The following is a 26,802-nucleotide window of genomic DNA, read 5'->3' on the forward strand; positions in this document are numbered from 1 at the left end:
CCAAATGTGCAACTTGCTGTTAGGAACGAGTTTCCTAATACGCAGCGGAAAGGTGGTGTGGTTGGCCCAGTGTACAACAAAAATTTTGTAACATATTTAAACTACCTTTAAATATGCGGATCCATTAATATACATACATTAATCATAAACAAGATACTAATAGAAATCATACCTCTTGAAGTCTATCAAGTGTCCTTGCTATCTTTTCGTATTTAGAACGATCTTCCTATCCAAGCCGCTCCCACGTACTCACACCAAGATCTTCCAAAGCGTTCTCTACACCTCAAGAAATGTGTGGGCACTTAGAGAATGAAGGATAGTTTATTTGTGATTCTTGTTGATGTACTCAACTTATGAGATCAAGAGAATAGGCCTGAGAATTGGTTCTTTATTTTCAGGGAGAGAGAAAACTATCGTTCTATTTTTCACAGAGCGAATGTTCTAAGTTGTCTCACACTCATTTTTCTTCTTTTTGAATAATGATTTGATCAGTCTTACTTAACAGAAAATATTCAAAATTTAAAAAATAAATCTGTAACCATTTTACAATTTACTTTTTAATTAATTAATTATTCCATTAATGAAAAAATCCAAAAACCAATTTTTGAATTATCCATTAATTAATTAATTAAACAAATAAAATTGAAAATCTCATCCCTGAAAATGCCAGCCCTTACACGCCACACACAGTCCTGGACTGTGTGTGAACGTGTAGCTTCCTAATTTCTAGAGATATTGGTTTTTCAAATTTTATTTAATTATTTATTCAAATTTCTTTGTCAGATAAGATCTAACAACCTGATAGCTAATTCAAATTTGAATTCAAATTAACTATCTTTTTAATTAATTATCAAATATAATTAATTATTTGAATAAATATAAATCTTTTAAATTCAAATCCAATTTGAACTTATCAGATTATTTTCTCCCACTCAAATAAAGATATTTAATTAATTCTACTAATTAATTAAACCCAAAATTTTCGAAAATAAATAGTTAATTAATCATAATTTCGAAAATTACAATTAATTAATTATTTAATTAAATTTCGAAATTTAATTTAATTATTTAGTATAATTTCGAAAATTATATAATAATTAAATATTAATTAATTTTGTTAACTACAACTAATTTGTAATTAATTAATTAATCACTATTATCATATAATTGCATATTTGGCCTGAAGAACAAATTTCTTCCTAAATATGTCTTTAAACTATTTTCCCTTCATATCAACTCTTACCTTGAACAGTGTTGATAGAGCCGCTATGAGGACCTATGGACCTATAATTCCAAGCTCCAATAAATTTGAGATTATTAATTAAACTCTTTAATTAAATAATCTTAATTTATTAATCTCATGATTATTCCACTATAAATATGAGACTGAACTCTTGTAATTATAGACATTTCATTTACTGAGTACTTTATAATCATAAAGCGTCCATTGATTTAATCATTGTATACAACTTGACCCTCTAATAATGGTTCATAATTAATCGAGAATAAAATTACCGTTTTACCCTTTTAATTATGTCTTGTTTCCTTAAGTACCATTGACTCTACTAGTGAAGGTTAATTCATAACTAAATTATGAATTTGAGCTCAATAACCTTTCAGCCCCAAAAGTCAACCCTTAAGAGAACCATCATTCAATCTCTTGCGAGAAGGTATAGATTCCATATCTGTATACTATGTCCCCAGCCATCTATATTAATGAGTTCCCAAAACAAAAGTTTTTAGCCTGATCATTCTGACAGACCCTAACAAGTGAATCAAAGAACTCATATAACATAAACAGGAGTTCATAGTAACTTCAGGATTAAGATCTATTTGTATATGATCATCAGTTGATACATTTAATTAATACTTCGAAACGGTATTTAACTAAGTACTAATAAACATATCTGGTCCAGTTCTATATATTCTCTAATATATAAAGCACCTCCACTAAAGTGTCCTACCACACTAGTGATCCGGATCTAGATCACATGTATTCATAATACTAGTGGACCGTACTTGCAGTAATTAATCTAAAGATTCCATAACTTTATCTTATTGCGAACTATTCAAGTTCATTTATCTCAAACACAATCCTCTCGTACTAATACGTGTTTGAGATTACATTCATGAACTTAGGAATTTTCCTGATATTTACATAATATTATCACAGAATAATGTAGTCCATAAAATATATGCATAACAAATTCAATTCATTTCATAAAAAACAATGTCTATTACATATGCTTTCAGGGCACATTTCCAACACTTGCCCTCAATGGCATTTAGAACCCCCTCAACAAACAAACATAGACCAAGCTTGTACACATCTTCCACAACCGTACAAGTCTTGAAAGCATGGTCCACCTGTGAGAGCTTCGCTTTCTCAGCATCGTTGAAATACTCCTTTATCAACTGGTCGCTGAGATTACGCCCTTCCAACTCTTCTGGTGACGGGAAGCTACTGAAATTCAACCCCGTCACCAGGGCAAACTCTCCCATGCCGAATCTACAAGACTTCGACCCCAAGAAAAATGCATCTCATCTTCGTTGTTGCTGGCGATTTTCCTCAGCAACAGTTGATGCACCAAGACTCCGGAGAAATTAAACTCCGAAGCCAAAAAGAACTGCTTGAAAGGGGATTCCTTAGCCCTTTCAAGCAGCCCGAGCTCCAAAAACCTAGTCTTAATGTGATTTAAAGTACTACTACCCCGATATGTCACTCGACTAGAAAAGTGATCACTGAACGGAATAAGCAACTTAGGCATCTGCAACAACACATGAAAAAAATTTGGTAAGAAAGCAAAATGTTAAACATAATCAGGAAAAAATTCAAAAAAATTTCATAAAAAAACTGAAATAAGCTATCATCGAGCTTATATCGGCCTGTTATCGAGCCCTATCGAGCTCCATTGATCTCATCATCGAGCCTCTATCGAACTTCCATCGAGCCACTATTAAACCTAATCTTTAGTATACCATCGATCTTATATCGAGCTAATGTCGAGCTTCCATCGAGCCTAACTATATCAAGCCTACTATCGAACCATTCAACTACCCTATCGAGCTCATATCGAGCAAGTATCGAAGCATTCTACCTACCCTATCGAGCTCATATCGAGCAAGTATCGAACCATTCAACCAACACTATCGAGCTCCTATCGAACCATAATCGAGCTTGTTTTATCTATTACCAATGATTACTCGAGCCATCATCGAACCTGTATCGAATCTACATCGAACCTATCGAGCTACTGGTGCAAAACCAGAAAAAAAAATCCCTAAAAAATGAAGAACACAATCCACAGATCATAGATTCAACAATATGCTCTATCAAAAATTGAAATGGGTTCGAGATTTTACCTTTGTTTGTCAAACTTTGGAGGAAATGGGTCAATGTGGGTCTCGTAATCGCCGTGGGTCTCGATTTTGACGGAGAGATGGGAGAGCAGGTCTTGGTTTCGCCGTGGGTCTTGGTTTCGATGAAGGTGGACTCGACGAAGGTGGGCTCGACGACGGTGGTGGCTCGACGGAGGTGGGCTCGACAAAGGTGGGGGCTCGACGGAGGTGGGCTCGACAAAGGTGGGGGCTCGATGGAGGTGGGCTCGACAGAGGTGGGAGTTGAACGTCTGGGGTTTTTGTGAGATTATGAGAGAGAGAGAGATAGAAACTTAGAGAGAGAAGTGAGATATTGATTTTTTTGGGTGTGGAAAAATGAGAGGGGTATTTTGGGAAATAACGAAATATTTAGCATCAATTTGAAATTGTAATTAGTGGTAGAATTGTTATATAATTATCCCATTTAATATGTATAAAAAATGAAATTTCCCAATCCAAATTGTATACATCGGACCCGAGCTACATAACAATTTTTTAACAGATTTTGTTGTTATTATTATTAATTTATTAGTCATGAAGCGGCATTCGGAAATGTCTCTTTCAAGTTGAACTTTTGGCCTTCGGACACTGGGGCGCGCGCGGGAGAGAGAAATTCGAACAGGCGATAAAGTGTTGCGGGGATACAGAGCACAGCTCTCGCGAAACCCTCCAATGGCAGATGCAATGGAGGTCGAACTACAAGAAGAACGTGTCTTCAAAGACCCTCCAAATATCCGTCGTTTAGACGAAACCGTCGTCAATCGAATTGCCGCCGGCGAGGTCATCCAACGCCCCGTCTCCGTCGTCAAGGAGCTTGTCGAGAACAGTCTCGACGCCCACTCCTCCTCTGTAAACGTTGTTGTTAAGGACGGTGGCCTGAAGCTCATACAAGTCACCGATGACGGCCATGGAATCCGCGTCAGTATTTATTTCTTTTTTGATCAATTTTCTCTGTATCCAAACGGAATAACGGATAATACTATTCTCTGATTGTTTCAAATGGTTGCAACTTTAACAGTACGAGGACTTGCCGATACTGTGCGAGAGGCATACGACTTCGAAGTTGTCTACTTTCGAGGATTTGCAGTCGATCAAGTCAATGGGGTTTCGAGGAGAAGCGTTGGCGAGTATGACCTATGTTGGACACGTTACAGTTACGACAATCACGAAGGGGCAATTGCATGGTTACAGGTGGTGCAGAATACCTGTTTGACAATATGTTTGACAACAAACCATAGTTATTTGACAAAAAAGAAGTTGAGTTTTTTTATTCATTCCTTTAGTTTGTTCTGTTTTATTTATGGTTTCAGGGTATCTTATAAGGATGGAGTCATGGAGCACGAACCCAAAGCATGTGCTGCTGTAAAAGGAACTCAGATAATGGTAAGAACTAGAAACTCTGTTGTGGTCTGTTAGAAAGTTAGTAGACGGCTTCATTTAGAAAAATATTTGAGTTTTTTTTTTCTCCCAAAATCGTACATTACCGTTATGTACAAAATAATGAGACCTATCTAATATACAAAATAAAATTCCAAGAGTTTACTGTTTGTTTCATAAAATTGTAATTTATTTATTGGTGACTTTATTGGGTGTGGTGTTAGGTTGAAAATCTATTCTATAATATGAATGCTCGGAGAAAGACACTACAAAGTTCTGCTGATGATTACTCAAAAATTGTAGACTTATTAAGCCGCTTTGCGATTCATCATGCACATGTTAGTTTCTCTTGTAGAAAGGTAGGTGGCTAACATTCTGATAACTTTTATTTGTCTTATATAACATACACGATTAAAAATAATTTTTTGTCTTTTCATAAATGACCAGCACGGCGCTGCTAGAGCAGATGTTCATTCTGTTGGGACACGTTCAAGGGTTGATGCTATTAGATCTGTTTACGGGGTGTCAGTTGCCCAAAATCTTATGAAAATAGAAGCTTCAGACAATGACCTATCTAGTTCAGTTTTTAAGATGGATGGACTCATCTCCAATTTCAATTTTGTTGCAAAGAAGATAACAATGGTTCTTTTCATAAATGGTATATATCATTCATTTAGTGCTAATGTGGTAGTAACTGGTAAAGTGAAAAAGTTGTTTTTATGTGTATTTCTTCTGCTTTTCTGTGAAACGCAGTTTGTTTTGTGGTGCTTCATTAATGAATGTCTTCTAGAGAAGCAGTAATTTTCTGTTGGTCCGCTAGTTCCTTTGATGGTTTAATAGTTATTCCAATATCTAGAGCTAAATTCTACAAGTCATGAAGTTACTAATAGGGTACTAGCCTCAGTCTTCGTATATCTATATGTAGTATTTAGTCTTCTGATAGCGTAGTCATAACCTCTTTGAATTTATACTTGATAAAAAATTATCAGCTTTCCCTCGGAAATAAATTGAATTTGCGCAAATTTTCATAATGAGTTCTAGATGGCAGCAAACTTTTGTATTTTTTTTCTCTCTCTAAGTTTTCTTTTACCATGGTTTAATTTTTCTCTTAAAGCACAGATAGATTGGTCGAATGGACTGCTTTGAAAAGAGCTCTCGAAATTGTTTATTCTGCAACATTGCCAAAAGCATCGAAACCTTTCATATACATGTCAATTGTATTGCCACTAGACCATGTGGATGTGAATGTTCATCCGACAAAAAGAGAGGTATAATCTTTTAGATTTTTTCTTTCTAAATTTCATCTTATTCATTATTTTCTTTATTACTATAAAAAATAAAAACGGTAAGTTTTTGGAGAATTAGTCTCAGCTGTACACACTAAATTGAAACGTCATTATTTTTATTTAGAAGCTTTATTATCTATGGTGAATTCCCTGAAGTTGTCAATAATTTTTGTTAGTAATATTCATATTATGGTTATGATTCATTATAAATAGATTTATTTCTTTAAAGGAGCAAGAGGATACATGGAGTACCGAGTACCGAAAGCATGTGAGATTTGGAAAAATGGGATACTTTCTCATTGTACTCAATAATAATATATAGCATAATACAATCTGCTGTCATAACTTTACAATTCAGACAAAACTTTACAATCTGCTGTCATAACTTCTAAAAATAATAGATACAACAATTTAAGTATAGAATTTCCTAATCTAGGAAAGACAACTATTTTCAACACTAGTCAACTTCACATGTAGGAAATAATTCCACACTCCCCCTCAAGCTGGGTTGTGTATATCAAACATTCCCAGCTTGTCATTCAGTTCTTCGAAATTAGTTCTTGGAAGAGTTTTGGTGAAGACATCGGCTGTTTAAATCTTTGTGGGAGTATAAACAGTTTTAACATTTACACTTTCAATTTTCTCAGTTATAAAATGCTATCTCAATATGCTTACTAACTCTGTCGTGATGAACAAGATTCTTAGCAATACTTATGACAGCTTGATTATCACAACAATTTTATGCTCCCATTTCGCCAAGTAATCTTTTCAGCCACATTCTTTTGCAAATACCAAGAGCAAGAAATTTTAACTCTGCTTCTTTTTCTTTGAAACAAAACGTCAAGCTTGTATTAATTAGGGAAAAAGTACAAGCAGAGTAGGAAAAGATCCTACATGAAAAACAGAGACAAATTGGCAAATCTGATACAAATTGTAGGTAGAAAGAAATGGAAAATAGGCAAATCTGAGAAGTGAGAATAGATGTTTAATTGAACAAATTACAAGAGGCCTCAAGTCTCCCGTAAGCTACCGCTCAATTTATTACAATCATCATGATTTCCTCATTCTTCTTATTCTCCTACATACTACCCTATTCTAGCTCGTCACTACCCTGCCCTACAGTGACTCATATATCCTTCTATTTTCTATATCCTATCAATATTTGGTGTCTATTAGACAACTAATGAGAATCTGGTTTTTATACCGAATTCTCTTTCTATTTACATAACTAGTCAACTTCCTATTTAGGAAATAATTCCAAATGGATAAATCTAAAAAAATGTTTTTTTTTTACCTTCTGAGAGAATGTAAGGTTTTGGTATATTGTGGTCAGGTTTTGGTGATGATTTTGTATGGGTTGCTGTCTTTTTTAGTTTGTACTTTTTTCTTTTTAATAAAGTAGTTTTTTTTCCCCTTGTATGTAAACATTTATTAAAAATTGTTAAATTTTGAGTGGCTTTGTTGTTAGATAGTGAAAGGAATTTAACAACAATGTTTTCTGATTTTAGGGACTGTGTTACGTTCTTGTATTTCCTTTTAGGACATCATGTTTCTCTTTGTATGCTGCACTTTAATTTCTTAATAATGTAAATACACATACATATGATGTAAAAGTATTGATACCATAATTGCTTTGCTTGTAAATTTAGAAACTAATTGTTGATATGTGGATATTATGCAGGTAAGCATTCTGAACCAAGAAGTCATCATTGAGAAGATACAGTCTCTGGTTGAGTCGAAATTGAGGAACTCAAATGACACAAGGACATTTCAAGAACAGGTAATTTTGCAATTGGGTACTTATCTCTGACTTTATGACCTTTTTTTCTTTTCTTTTTTGCTTTTGCAGGAGGTGATTTGCAGATGGAAGATTCTTGACTCATATATATGTTTCTTGATTTTTTTTTTTAAATAATTTATGTTTCTTTTAAATAAAACTAGACAATAGAGTTTTTGTTTTGTTTGTTTTGTTTTTTTGTTTGGCCTTATGTCCCCACAAGTTTCATAGAAATTGAGTGGTTGCATTCGTGACAAGGATGTTAAAAAAAATCGTCAATCCCTTGAAATTGCCTGCACCACACCATGTGGTTTTGAACTCTTTGTGGTGTGGGTTGGATTGCATTTTGTTCCAAACCACATATTTCATGATGCTACTTCTTTGTTTGATTCCTATTAAGGTGAATTTTGAAAGTTCTGATAATTCTAACTCTTAGCTAGTGATGAATCTTTGTGTAATTTGACCATAATGTCCTTCGACTAAGAAAAGTTTAAGAGGATCATCACATATGCCAAATGGTGGACAAATCTTGGATTTGCATTGGGTCAATTTATTTATTTTTATTTCTTTTTAATATTGTCGGGTGGCTCTTAAGTTATATTGATGATGAATAGAAGCAAATGGTTTTTGGGTATGTACCCTTCAGTCAATTTTTTATTTGTTGAACGGGAGATTTTGGGTTTCAAGGGAAATAAGGTGGGAGCTTTTAGCATGAATGGCCCTTAGCTTTGTAAGACTTCAAGTTAGGCTCACCTATTCTAGACTCAGAGAAAGGCTTAGATAAGTGATTTTATTGTAAATGCAGTTGATGTGTACGGGTGTCTTTAGATCATTGGCGCATGTATTCTATTTCTATAAGTGTTGTCATTTTACTTGTTTCCTATTGGTGGGCTAGTTAGTTAGGGCTAGTTAGTTAGTTGTTAGTCCCAGCCTTTAAATAGTCAGCCTAGCTTTAAAGGGAGGTTATTCATATTGTAATTTGTGACTTTAGAGAAGGAATTCTCTGGGGAGTTTCCAAGCTTTCTCAAAATACTTGGGTTGTTACTTTGTTCTATTGTCCTACTGATCAATAAAGTTTATATTCGATTTCTTCCTATTTTCCTGAGTTGTGTACAAGACTCTACCAAGTGGTATCAGAGCCGTATTACTGGGCAGCAGCTATGGCACCTAAGAAAGATGGTACAAAGGGTGTGGATAAGGGGTAACCATGGAAAGACTTGGAGGATGCCATGAACTCCAGACTTGGATCATAGGAAGAACGGTTGGAACAAAGTTTTTCTAGCCAGATGCAGTCATTAGAAGCCAAAATGCAAGCTATGATGGAGCAACTTTTGAAGAACATTCAAGAAACCTCCAAGAACCCAATAATGGACACTCTAGCCACACATGGGCACTCTCACACAGGACGGATGGCTTTGAGCTTGGGCAGATGACTAGGTGCGTGCTATAGAGGCCACAGGCTCCAACAACCTCTGGAACAAGGAACACCACCAAGAGTACTGTCGCGATTTTTGACTTCGGAAACTTGAGATGTTGCTCTTTGATGGGACGAATCCGTGCAGTTGGATTTTATGGGCATATCATTATTTTTGTTTGCAAAGGTTTACCAATGAGAAAAAAGTAGAGGCTTTGTTCATTAGCTTTGAATGTAAAGCTCTAATCTAGTTTCAATGGGAACAATGAAGAAGTTCGATCGTTTTATGGGAGGATTTGCGATTGTTGGTATTAGACAAGTTTCGAGAGACACAAAATGGTTCCCTCCATGAACAATTTTTTTTCATATCAACAAGAGGGGTCTGTGGAAGATTACTGCCAGAAATTTTTGGAACTTCTTGCCCCCCTGGATGAAATTACTAATGTAGTTGCTTTCAGCTAGTTCTTGAGTGGTTTGAAGCGCAATATACACGAGGAATTACGCTTATTTGAACCAGGAACTCTTAACAAGGCCATGATTTTTCCCTGGAAAATTGAGAATAAAAATAAGTCATTGGTTGGACCACGCACCACAACTAGTTCTACTCAGAACCCAGCTAGTTCTACTAGCAGATTCCGAGCTTCAAGAAAAGAAAAAGAAAAGGTTTTTGTTATCGCTCTGATAACAAATGGGTGTATGGTCACTGCTGCCCACAAAAGGAAGCCACTGTAATGATTATTGCCGATGAAGACAATGACTTGGGTCCAATTGAAGAAGAGCAACAGCAAGAGGAAGAAGAAACTATGGCGCTAGAAATTGTCGAAATCACAAACAACGTGGCGGTTTCCCTCTACTCAGTGGTTGGGTTGACAGCTCCAAAGACCATGAAACTTAAGGGAGCAGTAGGGGAACAAGAGTAAGTTGTGCTCATTGATTCTGGGCCTACTCGTAATTTTATTTCCAGAGTTGGTGAATAAATGCCAATCACCAAGATGGGACCCTATGGAGTGACAATGGGTTTCGGAGACACAATTAAGGGGGAAGGCATATGCAAAGGAGTGGTACTTGCGCTTCAAGGAATTACCATTGTGGAGTAATTTTTGCAATTAAGTTTGGACAGTTCAGATGTGATTCTTGGGGTTCAATGGATGGCCAATTTGGGAATGACACAAGTCAGTTGGGGACTTCAAGTGATGAAATTCCAGCTAGGGGGACATAATGTTACTCTTCGTGGGGATGTCTTCTTAGGGAAATCCTTAGTTTCTCTAAAAAACATGATGAAGACCATCAAGAAAGAGGGCTTGTGTGTTTTGATTGAACTCAATCAAGCAGATACATTCACAGCACCCTCAGCCACGTACCCAACATTTTTGAGAGAAGTGTTGCCAATTTTTTAATAGGTTTTTCAACAACCTGAAGGCCTACCCTCTACCCGGCTGCGAGAGCATGCCATAGTGCTCAAAGAGGGTGTATCCCCGATTAGTGCAAGGCCATATCGGTACCCTCAATTCCAGAAAAATGAAATAGAGCGATTGGTCCAAGAAGTGCTGCAAGCATGCATTATACAAGTCAGCCAAAGTCCTTTCTCCAACCTTGTATTATTGGTCAAAAAGAAAGATGGATCTTGGAGCTTTTGTATTAACTACCCCACATTAAATCGAGTGACTATTCAGTACAAATTTCCCATACCTGTCATTGATGAGTTACATGGTGCACAAATCTTTTCCAAGCTGGATTTAAAATTTAGATACCACCAAATTTGAGTCAAAGCTAAGGATGTACATAAGACAGCTTTTCGAACTCATGATGGCCACTACAAATTTTTGGTAATGTCTTTCGGACTTAACAACGCTCATGCAACTTTTCAATCCCTAATGAATGACATTTTTCGCCCTTATGCATAAATTTCTTCTTGTTTTCTTAGACATCTTAGTTTACAACAAAGATGAAATAGCCCATAAGGGCCATCTTACCACTATTCTCCAGATCTTGCAACAACACCAACTATATGCCAATAAGAAAAAATGTGAGTTTGGCAAGACCCAACTAGCCTATCTCGACCACATCTTCTCTGGGCAGGGAGTTAAAGTCGACCAAACCCAAGTGGAGGCAATTGTATCGTGGCCAACTCCCAAGAACATTCGACACTTGAGGGGATTTTTGGAACTTACAAGCTTCTATCGTAAGTTTGTGGCTGGGTATGCAAAGATAGCTCTTCCTTTAACGAACTGGCTGAAGGATAGTTTTTTATGGAGTGATTTAACAAATACAACCTTTAACAAACTCAAGGAAGCTAGGAAATCAGTGCCGATACTTGCCATGCCTGATTTTTCACTGCCTTTTATCATTGAAACAAATACTTCAGGCTATGGATTAGGAGTTGTTTTAATCCAGAGTTCGACCAGTAGCATTTTACAGCCATACCTTGGGATCAAGAGGTTGCCAAAAATCTATATATGAGGAGTTAATGGCCATGGTGTTTGCCATTACTAAATGGAGGCCTTACCTCTTAAGCAGAAAATTTATTGTGCGAATGGATCAACAAAGCTTGAAGTATTTATTGGAGTAACGAGTTGTTAGTGGCGAATATCAAAAATGGATATCTAAGTTGCTAGGTTATGAATTTGATATACATTACCGACTAGACACTTTAGAGTATGCCAATTTACAACTTCCCCAATGGCGCCAGTTGGGACCTATTGAAACAAGAGATTCAACAAGATCGATTCATACAAAATATTATAGAGGAAATTAAAAAAGGGGAGACACAACAAGGGTTTACACTTACAAATGGCAATCTTTATTATAAAGGGCAGCTGGTTGTTCCAAAATAGACCAGCCTAAAGCAATACATCCTTGAGGAGTTTCACATATCACCCATGGGAGGTCATTTGGGGGGAAGAAAAGACATCAACAGCTCAAAGCAGAGATTTATTGGCTGGGTATGAAGAACGACGTGGTGCAGTTTGTCAAGCTTTGCCTCACATGCCAGCAGCAAAAATATCAGGCCACAACCCCAACAGGTTTACTTCAGCTCATCCCACTACCAACTAAAGTATAGGACGACTTAACAATGGCAGTGGTCGATTGACTAACTAAATATGCTCATTTCATCACTCTGGAACAACCATTTACAACTGCTATAGTTTTCTTTAAAGGGGTAGTCAGGTTGCATGGCATACCCCACTCATTCATTTCAGACCGAGACCGTGTCTTTCTAAGCCATTTTTGGAGCGAGTTATTCAAACTCCAAGGCACCACCCTTAAATGGAGCACAACCTACTATCCTCAAACCAATCATAAGTAGTTAATCGGTCCTTAGAAACTTACCTATGTTGCTTTGTCAATGGGAAATCCCGACAATGGTCTAAATGGATGCCATGGAAAGAATATTGGTATAATACTTCTGCTCGCTCAGCCACCAAATGTACACCATTCAAAGCCCCTACACGGTCGAGACCCTCCACCCATCATTCGCTACAACAGAGGTAGTTCTGTGGTTTCAACAATAGACACCATTTTGGAAGATAGAGACGCCATCCTTGATGACTCGAGAATGCACTTGCTCCATGCTCAACAAAAAATGAGAGAAGTATGCGGATGCAAAACGCCACCTTGAAGAGCACCAAGTAGGAGACCGTGTCTTTCTCAAAATAAGGTCATACTGAAAAAAGTCCTTAGCCAAACGACGATATGAGAAGCTGGTTGCCAAGTTTTATGGGCCATATAAGATAATAGAAAGAGTGGAAACATTAGCCTACAGACTAGAACTTCCACCTACAACTATAATTAATCCAGTTTTTCACGTTTCCTAGTTGAAGAGAGCTCATGGCTCTGACACGTGCTCTTCCACTTTCCCCTTGCAGCTAACTCCGGAGTTAGAGCTCAAAGTAGAACCCGAAGCTGTCTTAAATGTTAGACAAAACACTACAAATGGCTCGGGCAACCTAGAAGTTTTAATTAAGTGGAAGGCACTACTAGATTGCGATAGTACTCGGGGAAGATTATGAGTTGATTGATAACCAATTTCCAGAGTTTCAACTTGAGGACATGGTGAAAGTGTGGCAGGGGGTGGTGTTAGATCCCAAGTTAGGCTCACCTATTCTAGAGGCCCAAGGCAGATAAAGGCCGAGTGAGTTTATTATAAATGCAGCTGATGTGTTCAGGTGTCTTCAGATCATTGGCTCATATTTTCTATTTTTAAAAGTGTTGTCATTTTTCTTGTTTCCTATTGGTAGGTTAGTTAGAGTTGTTAGTCCTACCCTTTAAATAGTCAGCCTAGCCTTAGAGGGAGATTATTCACATTGTAATTTGTGACTTTAGAGAATGAATTCCCTGGGGAGTTTCTAAGCTTTTTCGAAAAACTTGGATTGTTACTTTGTTCTATTTTCCTACTGATCAATATAGTTTATATTCAACTTCTTCCTATTTTTCCCGAGTTGTGTACAAGACTAGCAAGCTTTTTACTGTTTGACAATCTAGTCTCTTTTTTGCAATCAAGTTTTTGATTTTTAAAAATATTGACAATTTAGTCAAGTTTGTTAATAATTGTAAATGTTTTGACATAATGCTTAACTTTTGTATGTAAAAGTTTTGATTTCTTTATACATTGTTATTTTAGAAAGTTTTGTGGTTATACAATATATAGGGAAATGCCAATTTTGCTCTTCAAAACATTACATTTAGGACTTAGTTGCAAAAACACAATTTGCAGGGACCAATTTGCCAAATGTTAGATGTATATTAATTCTCTAATTAGCACTAATAATAATTTCCCGATTGTATAGTTTCCTAAGGTAGATTCCTAATTTTGTATATATCTGAAAAAGTGATAGAGGCCTTAGTCAAAAACTGACCTCCTCTCAACCTAATTTTGTATATACCTATATATATGTGCATCACCTTTCAATGAAAATTAAGACAATACATTTCATTTTTTCTCACATAACATGGTATTAGAGTTAGGTTTTGAAATTAGATTTTGTTACAAAATTGGGTTTTTCTTTTTGGGTCTTTGGCATAAACACAAAATTAGGGTTGAGGGATTTTTAGGGTTCCATCTTGGTAACACTATTTGGTTGTGGATTTGGTTGAGTCTCTTTGTTTTCGCTGCCCCTTTGGGTTTTGTTTGTTTTTTCGCTGCCTTGTTGCTTTGTTGGGTTTCTTTTCTTTGCTTTTTCGTTGCCTTGTTGTTTTTAGAAGTTATGGCTCCAAAAAACTCTGGTGGTTTGACTAATATGGTTTCTATGATGTCTAAAATCACGGACCATAAGCTCGATGACTTGCAAAGGTTTAGCACTCGACCACAGGATTTAAGAGGGATTGTGTTCCATTACTGTCACTATCAAGGACATACGAAACATGATTGTAGAAAGCTTCAATACAAGAATCATAATTCTCCTTCAAACCCACATTGCGTCCACTCATGAGACTTTTGGAAAATCAGTTCTTATCTCTGCAGATGAATATGCTAAGTTCTTACAGTATCAAGAATCTCTAAACTCTTCATTAGATTGTGTACAATCCCCCTTCGAGGCACATTGTAGGTTGGGTCATTTATCTCTTCTTTTTGCTTAAAAAGCTTTGTCCACTGTTCAGTAAAGTGTCTTCATTAGATTGCGAGTCTTGTCAGTTTGCCAAACACCGTCGCCTAAGTTCGAGTCCAAGAGTTAATAAACGTGTTAGTGTTTTTTTTGAACTAGTTCATTCTAATGTTTGGGGTCTGCCTATTTTGTCTATACCTGGATTTAAGTACTTTGTTAATTTTGTGGATGATTATTCTGGTGTCACTTGGTTAGTTTTAATGAAGAGCTGCTTTGAGTTCTCCATTTTTTGTGCCTTTTGTATTGAAAATAAAACTCACTTTAATATTTCTATTTGTACTTTGAGAAGTGATAATGCCAAAAAATATATATCTGTTTTATTTTGATCTTATATGGTCCAGAATGACATGCTTCATGAATCCTCTTATGTTGATACTCCGTCCCAAGTGTGGTAGAATGTAAAAACAAACATCTTCTTGAAACTGTATGAGCCATTTTATTTCAAATGCATGTTCCTAAGCCTTTTTTGGCCGATGTAGTTTCTACAACATGTTTTCATATTAACCGCATGCCATTCTCTGTTCTTCATGGTGAGATCCATTACAAAATTATTTCCCCCAATAAGTTGTTTCCTGTTGACCCTAGGATATTTGGTAGCACTTGTTTTGTTCGAGATGTTCGTCCACATATCACTAAATTAGATCCCAAGTCATTGAAGTGTATCTTCCTTGGCTATTCTCATCTTTAGAAATGTTATCTAAGTTATTGTCCCAGTCTTATTAAATATCTTATCTCAATTAATGTTATCTTCATGGAAGACACGCTGTATTTTCCGTCTTCACCTATTGACACTCGTCAGGGGGAGGATGATGATATGTTGGCCTATTCTATCACATCCTCTGCACCCGTCTCAGAAATAGCTCCTATCAAGTCTCCTATTGTTCAAGTCTACTCCAGGCGTCGACCTCTTGAATCATGTCTTGCACTTGCTCATTCGTCATCAAATCCAGTCCTGAGCGATGATCTTCCTGTTGCGTTGCGCAAAGATAAACGCCAATATACTTATCTCATTTCTTCTTTTGTTTCATATAATAGTTTGTCGTCTTCCTCTTGCTTCCCTCGAGTCTATCTCTATTTCTAAAACTGTTCGTGAAGCCATATTTCATCCTGGCTGGCATGATGCAATGATAGGTGCGATGAATGCTATAGATGACTATGGTACTTGGGCTTTGGTCGATTTACCTCAAGGGAAACGAGTTATAGGATGCAAATGGGTGTACTCTATTGCTCGATTGAAAGCTCATCTTGTTGCTAAGGGTTATGCTCAAACCTATGGAGTGGATTATTCCGACACTTTTTTTCACTATTGCAAAATTGACATATGTCGGTTGTTTATTTCAATGGCAGTTACTCATCATATTGGCCTTTGCATTAACTTGATATTAAGAATGTTTTTCTTCATGGTGATCTTCAAGAGAAGGGATATATGGAGTTACCTCTTGGTTTTGTTGCTCAGGGGGAGTTTGTCGTCTTCGAAAATCTTTATGTGGTTTGAAACAAAATCCTCGTGCTTGGTATAGAAAAAGTTAGGCTGTTGAAAAATTTGGTATGAAGAAAAACAAGTCAGACCATTCTGCGTTCTACAAACAATCAGAAGTTGGTATAATTTTGATAGTTGTATATGTGGATGACATTGTTTTTACTGGAAATGATCCTATGAGAATCTCATCTCTAAAGTCTTTCATTCATTCTCAGTTTCACACAAAGGACTTACAGATGCTAAAGTATTTTTTGGGTGTCGAAGTCACAAGGAGTAATTAGAGAAAATGTGTCCTTAATTTATTGAGATTGGATAATTGGGAGCAAAACCTTGTAGTGCTCCAATGACTCCTAACATGCACCTTACAAGAGATGAGAAATTATTTGAAGATCCTGAGAGATATTGAAGGTTGGTTGGGAAGTTAAATTACTTTATCGTGACTTGTCCAGATATTGAATATTTGTTCAGTGCTGTCAGTCAGTTTATGTCATCCCCAATAGTTCATCATTGGGCATCGTTAGAGCAAATTTTGTATTACTTGAAAGGACCACCCGGACGTGGTATCGTGTATGCAAATCACAGGCACACTCATATTAAATATTTTACAGATGCAGATTGGGCAGGTTTCAAAATAGATAGAAAATTCACTTCAAGTTATTGTATATTTGTTGGAGGGAATTTGGTCTCATGGAAGAGTAAGAAGCAAAACATTGTGTCCCGATCCAGAGCATAGTCAAAATACGGGGCTATGATACAGCTTGTGTGTGAGATAATGTGGATATATCAGTTATTGAGTAAAGTAGGATTTAAAATTACCAGCAAAATTGTCGTGTGATAACCAAGCTGCACTTCATATTGCATCTAATCGTGTGTTTCATGAGCGAACTAAACACGTTGAAATTGATTGTCATTTTGTTCGTGGTAAAATTCAACAAGGTTTGATTTTTGCAGGTTATGTGAAGACTGGTGAACAACTAGGTGACATCTTCACGAAAGTGTTTTTTTTTTTTTTTAACAAAAGACAGAGGTCATTGTCTAAGACTGACCTCCTTTCAATAAAATTGAGAGCCCTCACTTATGGCGGAGGAATACCATGGTAACAACATATACAAAACAAGGCCAAACAAAAAAAAAAAACACAAAGAACCCCACACTCCCCAAAAGCTGTTAAAGCCACAAACTACCCCACTTCCTACAAATGTCCAAAAAAGAAACCCCTATAAACCTCTTGATCTATACCCCAAGTGGCAACCCAAATTTTGATCTTATCCCAGATAATCTCCACTGTACAATAAGTGTCTTAAAAAATCCTACTATTTCTCTCCAGCCAAATAGCCCAAAAAGTCGCCAACACAGTACTCTGCCACAATCGAGCCACCCTCTAAATGGCAGGAACAATTGAGAACAAGAGGAAGGCATGCACCAAGAGACTCCGAACTTGGCAAGCACTTTAAACCACACCTTCCTAGTAAAAGTACACTCTAGAAATAAATGTCGAGCTGACTCCCCTTCATTCTTAGAGCACACACACCAATTTGGCGACAAATAGTGAAAAGGTCTTCTCTTCTGCAAGTTAACATGGACATTTAACTTGTCCATGAAGAGCAACTAGCCAAACAATTTAACTTTGGAAGGAGAGACACTCTTCTACAATTTCTTAGCCCAAGTCAACTCCGGGCCTAATTGAGCGTAGCTCAAAATATGAAAGGCGGACTTACAGGAGAACATTCCACTATTGTCTGGAATCCAGAGCCTCTTGTCCTCCAAAATCGACGGTAGAGCAACATACTGAAGCAGATGTAACAGCTGAGCCAAGCTAGAAACCTTCCTATCAAACGAATTCCTCCGGAAATGCAGATTCCATCCTAGGCCACCCGAACTCCCTTCACCTCCAGAGACTGCTAAATCTTTAATCAAGTAGTTTTCGGCCAAGGACACCAAAAATAAATCAGGAAATTGAGCCTTTAAAGAAACATCACCAATCCAAACATTCTCCCAAAAGCGAATGCTATCCCCCCTCCCCACCTTGAAACAAACCAATCGTCTATAATCCTCATACAAAGCCGAGATATCTCTCCAAGGACCACGAGCCGACAACCTCCCCCCACTACCAGTATCCCAATGACCACCATCTGCCCCATACCTACTCTTCACCACCCTATGCCATAAGGCCTTGCTATCTAAAGGAAACCACCATCACCACTTCATAAGAAAAGCCTTGTTCCTCATCTCTAGATTTCCCATACCCAGATCACCATGGCGACGAGATTTACAAACTTCTTGCCAAGAGACCAGGTGATCGGCCCCGGACCGATCCGCTCCTTCCCACAGAAAGTCTCGCATCAACTTCTCAATAATCTCCACCACATTCTTAGGAACACGAAAAAGCAATAGGCAATACATTGGAATAGAAGACAAAATTGACTGAATAAGAGTCAACATGCCACCTCGTGACTGAAAAGCAGTCTACCATCCATCCAAGCATTTAGCACACTTCGAAACAAGAGGCTCCCAAAACACTTTGGAGCGAGGGGAAGCTCCCAAATGTAGGCCCAAGTACTGTATTGGCCACTGACCCACTTCACAACTGATCTCACTGGCCCGAAGATCCACTAACTCCTCAGGCAGGTCAATTCCCAACAATTGACATTTTTGCAAATTAACAATTGATATTTTTGCAAATTAATAGATAAACCAGACACAACACTAAAGACCAGGATATCAAGGAGCACAACCAAGGACTCCTCATTGTTAACAAAGAAGATCGTATCATCGACAAACTGAAGATGATTGACGTCAACTATATCAATGTCCATTGTAAAACTTCTGACAGCCGAAATGCTTTCAGCCTTATCAACCGTTCTTCCCAAAACATTCACCACCAATGTGAACAAAAAAGGGGACAAGGAATCCCCTTGACGAAGGCCACTCGAACCCTTAAATTTTCCCCTAGGACGCCCATTTAAAAACACAAAGAAAGACATAGAAGACAGGCAACCATGCATCCACCTCCTCCATACTTTTCCAAACCCTTTCTTATCCCGATCAAAATCCAAAAATCCCCAATTCACGCAATCGTATGTTTTCGCAAGATCAATTTGAACACCCACCCCTTTCTATCCTTACTCCTATATTCCTCGACCGCCTCATTTGCAACTAAAACTGTGTCCAAAATCTGCCTACCCTCCGTAAAAGCTCCTTGAGTTTCTGCTATCGTGTTCGACAGTACACCTCGAAGTTGGAAAGCCAACACTTTTGAAATAATTTTATACAGACTAGTGACCAAACTTATAGGCCTGTAATCCCTCACGCGACGACTATTGATCTTCTTAGGAATAAGGCAGATATAGGTCTCATTGGCTCTCCCGTGAATTACTCCATTGAAAATCTATCAAAAGCTGCCAAAAGATCACTTTTCACACTGTCCCAATTGTCTTGATAAATTTCCATAGAAAACCCATTAGGCCCCGGGGCCTTGGACCCATCACAGTCAAACTCCGCCTGTCTTATCTCTTCCTTGGAGAAAGGTCGCTCAATTAAAAAAACCAAGATGGTCGGAATAGGGTCCCAAGAGATTCCATCAACACCAATCCAATCTCTATAGACTGACAAGTACAAGAAGAATAACATCCTACTGTAGCCTTTTCAATATCTGCATCTTTATCCAGAAGAGTGCCGTCATCTTATTCAATCTTGGAAATAAAATTCTTAGCTTTTCGAGCACTAAGAATACTATGAAAAAACTTGGAATTAGCATCCCTTTTTTGGCCCATTGACATTTCAACTTTAGCCAAACACTTCTTTTTTCTTCAAAGACAATCTACTGCCATTCTTTTGTCACCTTGGATCGTTCCGTATGAAATTGCTTGTTCCACGATCTCCCCTCCTCTAACCTATCCAAAACAAACAGTCTTCTTTCCAAGAACTGTTTAAGCGCTGTTTTTGACCCAAAGACTTCCTGACTCCACTCCTTGATTTTATCTCTAACCAAGGCTAATTTGCACATAAAACGATACCCCGGCCATCCTTCCACCTTGGCCGAGTCCCACCACCTCTGAAAGAGGCTAGAAAAGTCCTTATGCTCCAGCCAAGAATTATCAAATCTGAACGGACTTGGCCCCACAAGGGAGGATTTGAGTCTAACACACCCGGACTGTGATCTGACACAACACGAACCATCATCTCCTGACGAACAAAAGATTATATACCTGACCATGAGGAAGTGAATAGGAATCTATCCAATCTACAACAAATAGACTTTTGTCTGAAATTCGACCACGTGAAACGACCATTATGGAGTTTGGGGTCAATCAATTTTAACCAAACATCAACGACCATTATGCATCAAACATCTTCATACTCCTTGTATTAGACCCACTGTACAGTTTCTCATCAACTCTCCTTACCACATTAAAATCTCCCCCACACCATTTATCACCGCAAATAGCACTCAAACCTACTATTTCATCCCAAAAATCTCTTTTTCCATACACAATAGGGCCATACACACCAGAAAACTACCAGGGATCCTTCCCTTCGGCCTTGATACAAACAGAAACCGAGAATTCTCCCACTAAAGAGTCAAATAATAGAGACACTCTGTGTATCCCAAGCCACTAAGGTACCTCCCGATCTACCTGAAGCCTGCTGATAAATCCATGCAAATGCTTCCCACAAACCTCCATTCTATTGTTTTCTTTTTTGCCTCTTGAAGAACGATTACATCTAGGTTAACTTTACAAATGGATTCTTTAATCGCCTTCTGTTTCTCTTTGTTGCCACACCCCCTCACATTCCAAGACAGAAACTTCATAAAACACTTCGGCATCTCGCAACTTTCTTCTTCCTTTTATCATTGTTAACATTGTAACTCAATTTCCGAAGTTCACGATAGCTCTTTTGAGACAGATTTACAGAACCTCCTTATTCCTTCTCCCCCATATCATTTGGACACAACGAGATACTCAAAGAATCCATGACATTGAGTAGTGTGGAAGACTCAATTAATTTGTCTTCTTCCAAATCCACAACAAAGCTATTATCCCCTAGCCTAACTTGTTTAGAGAGTCCCTCCTTGACTATCAAGGGCTCGACCTGGTCCAAAATATGGATCTCGCATAGACCTATATTTACATCACTAACCTCTAAAGCCTACTTCATTATTTCCCTCATCCTACGGACTTCTCGCATGCACCACAGTATCCTCCACCTCCACCCTTTCACCTTCAAATTCAATATCCACTTCTTCGTCTTCCGAACTACCCGATTCAGAAAGACCATCGACCACTGGATAGACAAAATCATCCTCTTCTAGAGCAAGCTCATTGAGATTCGACCCCTCTCCTTGTTCTTCTAAAAGGAATGTGCTTTCTGCACAATTTTGAGGAGGTTTTCGAATATACACTTTCCAGCCAGAAGGCGCAGCTTCTAACTCCAATTCGTCATCTTCTAACTGCTTAACCAAAAAGCTACGTTTACTAGGAGGCTGAGAGACTGTTTCATCCCAAAACCTGATATTTCCTTGGAGAAAACTATCGCGGGCCTTAGGTCTAACATCCCGTAGGATGCTCAAAAAGAGACTTGAAGCAGCCTGGCCCGATCCATTCTCACGTGGGCCCAATCCCTATGCTACCCATCTTGGATTGAAGAGAGCCCTAAAAAAGCTTAAGTCCACTCTCAATGAACAACGCCCTCTCTCCAACTTCAAGGCCCAGCCTAAACAATTAAATGAAATAGAAATCTTAAATTTCCAACTAGGGCACGTGTAGGAATTAAAAAATTTCAACTTTTAAAATCAGAGCACGTGTTGGGTAGTCCACCTTTTTTAACCGATAAATCTGCCAGCAATCTTTGATAAATATTCTTAAATGGGAAGCAAAATTTACGGGAATCAATCACCAACGTATCATGAAGTGATCCTGAAAAATTAGGACAAAAAAATTGCCCAGATTTTTTCTCCGGCCTGCCATCGTTAACCATGTGGCATCCCTTCATCTCAGCCTCAGCCTTACGAACCCCTGTCCTTTCATCCCCAGTCGTCTCCTTCCCCTCCGATTGGACCCTTGCTGAACCTTCTATCCCAGCAGTCTCATCCCTCAAAAATTTCCTCATCCAAAATCTTCCTTTACGGTTAGCCTCCTTTCCATCTCTCTCATGACACCTAAATGTAGATTTTTGAATAATGGCTGGAATAATTTTATTCATCAAAGAATTACATATTAATAGGTAAATTACAAAGCTATACAATTAACCTAGGTTAACTAATCTCCTAAAAATCAGGATATACAATATATTAGGATATAAGATTATTCTGTTTCCCTAAATAATTGATACAAAATAAATATAAAATATTTACATAATTCTACACTCCCCCTCAAGTTGGGTAATGTATATCAAACATTCCCAGCTTGCACACTAATTCATCAAAGACAGTTCTGGGAAGGGCTTTGGTAAGAACATCGGCTATTTGAAGTCTTGATGGAGTATAGATAGTTTGAATTGTGGCATTCTCAATCTTCTCAATGATGAAGTGTCGATCTATCTCAATATGTTTTGTCCTGTCATGATGAACAGGATTTTTAGCGATACTAATAGCAGCCTGATTATCACAAAGCATTTTAATGGATTCTCCTGCAAATAGTCGTAGTTCACTCAGTAATCGTTTTAGCCAAATCCCTTCACAAACACCTAGAGCAAAAGCTCTAAATTCTGCTTCAGCTGAACTTCTGGAAACCACTGATTGTTTCTTACTTCTCCAAGTCACTAGATTACCCCAAACATAAGAACAATATCCTGAAGTACTCCTCCTATCTGTTACGTCTCCTGCCCAGTCTGCATCAGTGTAGACTTTGATCTCTCTGCTATCACTTTTCTTGAATAGAAGACCTTTCCCAGGATTCATCTTGAGGTATCTTAAGATTCTAGTAACAGCTTCCATGTGTTCTTCAGTAGGATTGTTCATGTATTGACTGACAACACTAACTGAAAAACCAATGTCAGGTCTCGTATGAGATAGGTAGATCAGGCGTCCAACTAACCTTTGATATCTCCCCCTGTCTACTGGTGTCATGTCCTTTCCTGAACCCATTTTCTTGTTGGAATCCATTGGAGTTGGGGCAGGTTTGCATCCAAGCATTCCTGTTTCCTTCAACAAGTCTAGAACGTACTTACGTTGAGAAACAAATATGCCATGTCTTGATCGAGCAATTTCCATGCCAAGAAAATATCTAAGATATCCAAGATCTTTAATCTCGAATTCCTTAGATAAGAACTCTTTCAATCTCTCCATTTCCTCCTTGTAGTCACCTGTAAGTATTATGTCATCCACATAGACAATTAGGATAGCTATCCTTTTATCTGACGAGAATCTAACAAACAAAGTGTGATCTGCTTGACACTGAGTATACCCATTCTGTATGATTGCTTTAGTGAATCTACCAAACCATGCCCGTGGAGATTGTTTAAGACTGTACAAAGATTTCTTGAGTTTGCACACTTTGTTCTGATTTGAGGAGTTCTCGAAGCCTGGCGGAATGTCCATATAAACTTCTTCTTCAAGGTCGCCGTTTAGGAATGCATTTTTCACATCAAGTTGATGGAGGGGCCAATCTTTATTTGCAGCAAGGGATAATAGAACACGTACAGTGTTAAGCTTGGCAACAGGCGTAAACGTTTCTTGATAATCGATTCCGTAAGACTGAGTGAAGCCTTTAGCAACAAGGCGAGCTTTAAACCTCTCAACGCTCCCATCTGCTTTATGTTTAACGGTAAAGACCCACTTGCAACCCACGGATCTCTTCCCAGGTGGTAGACTTGTGATTGTCCAAGTATTGTTTTTCACCAAAGCACTAATCTCATTTGCTACAGCCTCTTTCCATCGAGAATCAGTCAGAGCCTCTTGAATTGTTTGAGGAATCTGTATGTTATCAATAACAGAGACAAATGCCTGATAGGATGGTGATAATGCTTTGTAAGATACAAAATTACCAATTGGATGCTCTGTACATGCGCGAACTCCCTTCCTCAATGCAATCGGCAAATCTAAATCATCATTTATTTGCACAACCTTATCATGGTTAGAGTTACTTAAACCTGAATGAGTTTCTGGAGAATGAGGATCCGGTTCCGATGCATGGTGGTCCTCCAGATGTGTTGTGTGCTCTATATCTTTACCAAAGTTTTTCCTTCTCCTATAGACACGAATTTCTGGTTCTTGACAAGGTGCAAGAGCCATGGGTGGACTTGGACAATTTTCAATGATTTGGGAACTCATGAGTTTAGAGGAAGATGAAACTTGATTTTCTATGACTTGAGAGTCGGAAGAATCCTCATGGTGAACACTAGGAGATGAAGTATTATTAATACTCGGAATAGTGTCCCAAAGATGAGATTCACCTGCATTCTCCCCCTGAATCTCAGATTTGTAGTAAGCATGATTTTCAAAAAAGGTGACATCCATAGTGTTATACATTTTTCGAGTTATAGGTGAATAACATTTATAACCCTTTTGATGAGAGGAATAACCAAGAAAAATGCATTTGATAGATTTAGGGTCTAGCTTACTACGATTTTGAGAATGAAGATGAACGAAGGCGGTGCAGCCAAAGATCTTAGGATCAAGAAGACTAATGAATTTTGTATGAGGGAATTCTCTCAAAACCGTGTGACATGGAGTTTGAAAGTTGAGTACTCGAGACGGCATTCGGTTGATTAGATAGGTGACTGTAAGAACAGCTTCACCCCAGAAATGTTTGGGGACCTGAGTAGAAAACATGAGAGAACGAGCAACTTCTAAAATATGTCTATTTTTTCGTTCAGCAACCCCATTTTGTTGAGGAGTATCAACAGAAGAGCTTAAGTGTAGAATGCCTTGTTGTGTGAGATAAGGATCGAGGATAGAATTGAAGAAATCTTTGGCATTGTCGGTCTTGAGGATTTGAATTTTAGTAAGAAACTGAGTTTGAATCATAGAATGAAAAGTTTTAAAAATTTCACTTACTTCTGATTTTGATTTCATGAGAAACACCCAAGTTAATCTAGTATGATCATCGATAAAAGATACAAACCATCTATGTCCAGTTATATTGTTTACGCGTGAGGGACCCCACACATCACTATGAATCAATGAAAAAGGTTTGGAAGATTTATATGGTATTCTAGAATAGGTATTTCGAGTGTGTTTTGCAAATTGACAGATTTCACAACAAAAAAGTTTCGGATTTTTATTAGTAAATAAAGATGAAACATTTTTGACAAATATAGAAAATTTGGATGACCAAGACGATAGTGCCACAACATAATATCACTATCTTTATTTGAAATAGACTGTTTATTTAAAGAAAACAAACTGAATTTCGGAGCTATCCTAACGGATGGAGTGTAATCTTGTAGGATATAGAGCCCAGAACACATCTTAGCACTGCCAATCATCTTCCCCGAATCCAATTCTTGAAACACACACAAATTCGAGTAAAACTTAGTCACACAGTTTAGGTCACGAGTAAATTTACTAATAGACAGTAAATTACAATCCAGTTTAGGCACATAGAGAACAGAAGTGAGAGTTAGGTTCTGATTTATGTTGACTTAACCCAAACCCTCAACCTTAGAGAACGTGCCATCTGCAATTTTCACTGTATGATGCTCTGGACTTGTGTGAAATTCAGAAAAAATATTTGCATCTCCTGTCATATGATCTGATGCCCCCGAATCAAGAATCCAAGGGTTAGTAGTTCTTTTATTGACAATAAAAGCTACTGAAAGGTTACCTTTCATGGCCAAATGTCCTGTACTAGGTGTAGTATCAGGCTTTGCAGTGATGTGTGACTGACTTAGGAGTTTCTGAAGTGCCTCTAGTTGCGCTTTAGTGAATGGTGATGAATCAGATGTGTCCCCATTTCCTATAACAGCAGCAGTATTTAGAGTGGCAGCGACGTTCCCGTGACTCTCTTTGTCTTTCCATGATTTCGGCTTCCAATCGGCAGGCTTTCCATGAAGTTTCCAGCAAGTTTTTCTGAAATGCCCAGGTTTGCGACAGTGATCACACCATGGTCGACCCTTCTGCTATCCTCTTGCAGCAAGAGCAGAGGACTCTTGAGTAGAAGGAAGAGGAGAAGCGCCCATCATGACCTTCTTTCTGCTTTCTTCATGTTGAACCTTTGAGAATGCTTCTTTGACGGTTGGAAGTGGCTTGATACTCATGATCCTACTCCTGACAGCATCAAGTTCCTTGTTGAGACCATGAAGAAATTTGAAAGTTCTCATTTTCTCTACAATACTCCTGTATAGAGTAGTATCATCTGCACACTTCCAAGAATAAGTTTCAAATAAATCTAATTGATGCCAAAAACGAGTAAGAGTGTTAAAATATTGTGTGACTGTAGTATCTTCTTGGCGGAGATCATAAAGAGCAGCTTCAATCTCAAATAATTCTGATGTATTATCAAAACTAGAATAAGAGTCTTTGACAGCATCCCAAAGTTCCTTGG

The 26,802-nt window shown here is 37.9% G+C and overlaps 1 protein-coding gene across 2 annotated transcripts in view; it reads left to right on the forward strand.

Moving 5' to 3' along the window:
- The first annotated feature begins 3,873 nt into the window (after positions 1–3,873).
- Positions 3,874–26,802, forward strand: part of LOC133805414 (DNA mismatch repair protein MLH1) — a 67,607-nt gene continuing 44,678 nt past the window's right edge. Inside the window, exons 1-7 of one of the 2 annotated variants that reach the window (XM_062243594.1) lie at positions 3,874–4,296; positions 4,397–4,569; positions 4,689–4,761; positions 4,980–5,114; positions 5,203–5,413; positions 5,875–6,023; positions 7,723–7,821. In XM_062243594.1, the coding sequence (XP_062099578.1) occupies positions 4,051–4,296; positions 4,397–4,569; positions 4,689–4,761; positions 4,980–5,114; positions 5,203–5,413; positions 5,875–6,023; positions 7,723–7,821 (1,086 nt within the window). In that variant the 5' untranslated portion in view covers positions 3,874–4,050. The remainder of the gene's footprint in view (positions 4,297–4,396; positions 4,570–4,688; positions 4,762–4,979; positions 5,115–5,202; positions 5,414–5,874; positions 6,024–7,722; positions 7,822–26,802) is intronic. The other variant, XM_062243593.1, reaches the window with a different exon arrangement.

Source organism: Humulus lupulus, chromosome X (assembly GCF_963169125.1).
Source record: "Humulus lupulus chromosome X, drHumLupu1.1, whole genome shotgun sequence".
NCBI lineage: Eukaryota > Viridiplantae > Streptophyta > Magnoliopsida > Rosales > Cannabaceae > Humulus > Humulus lupulus.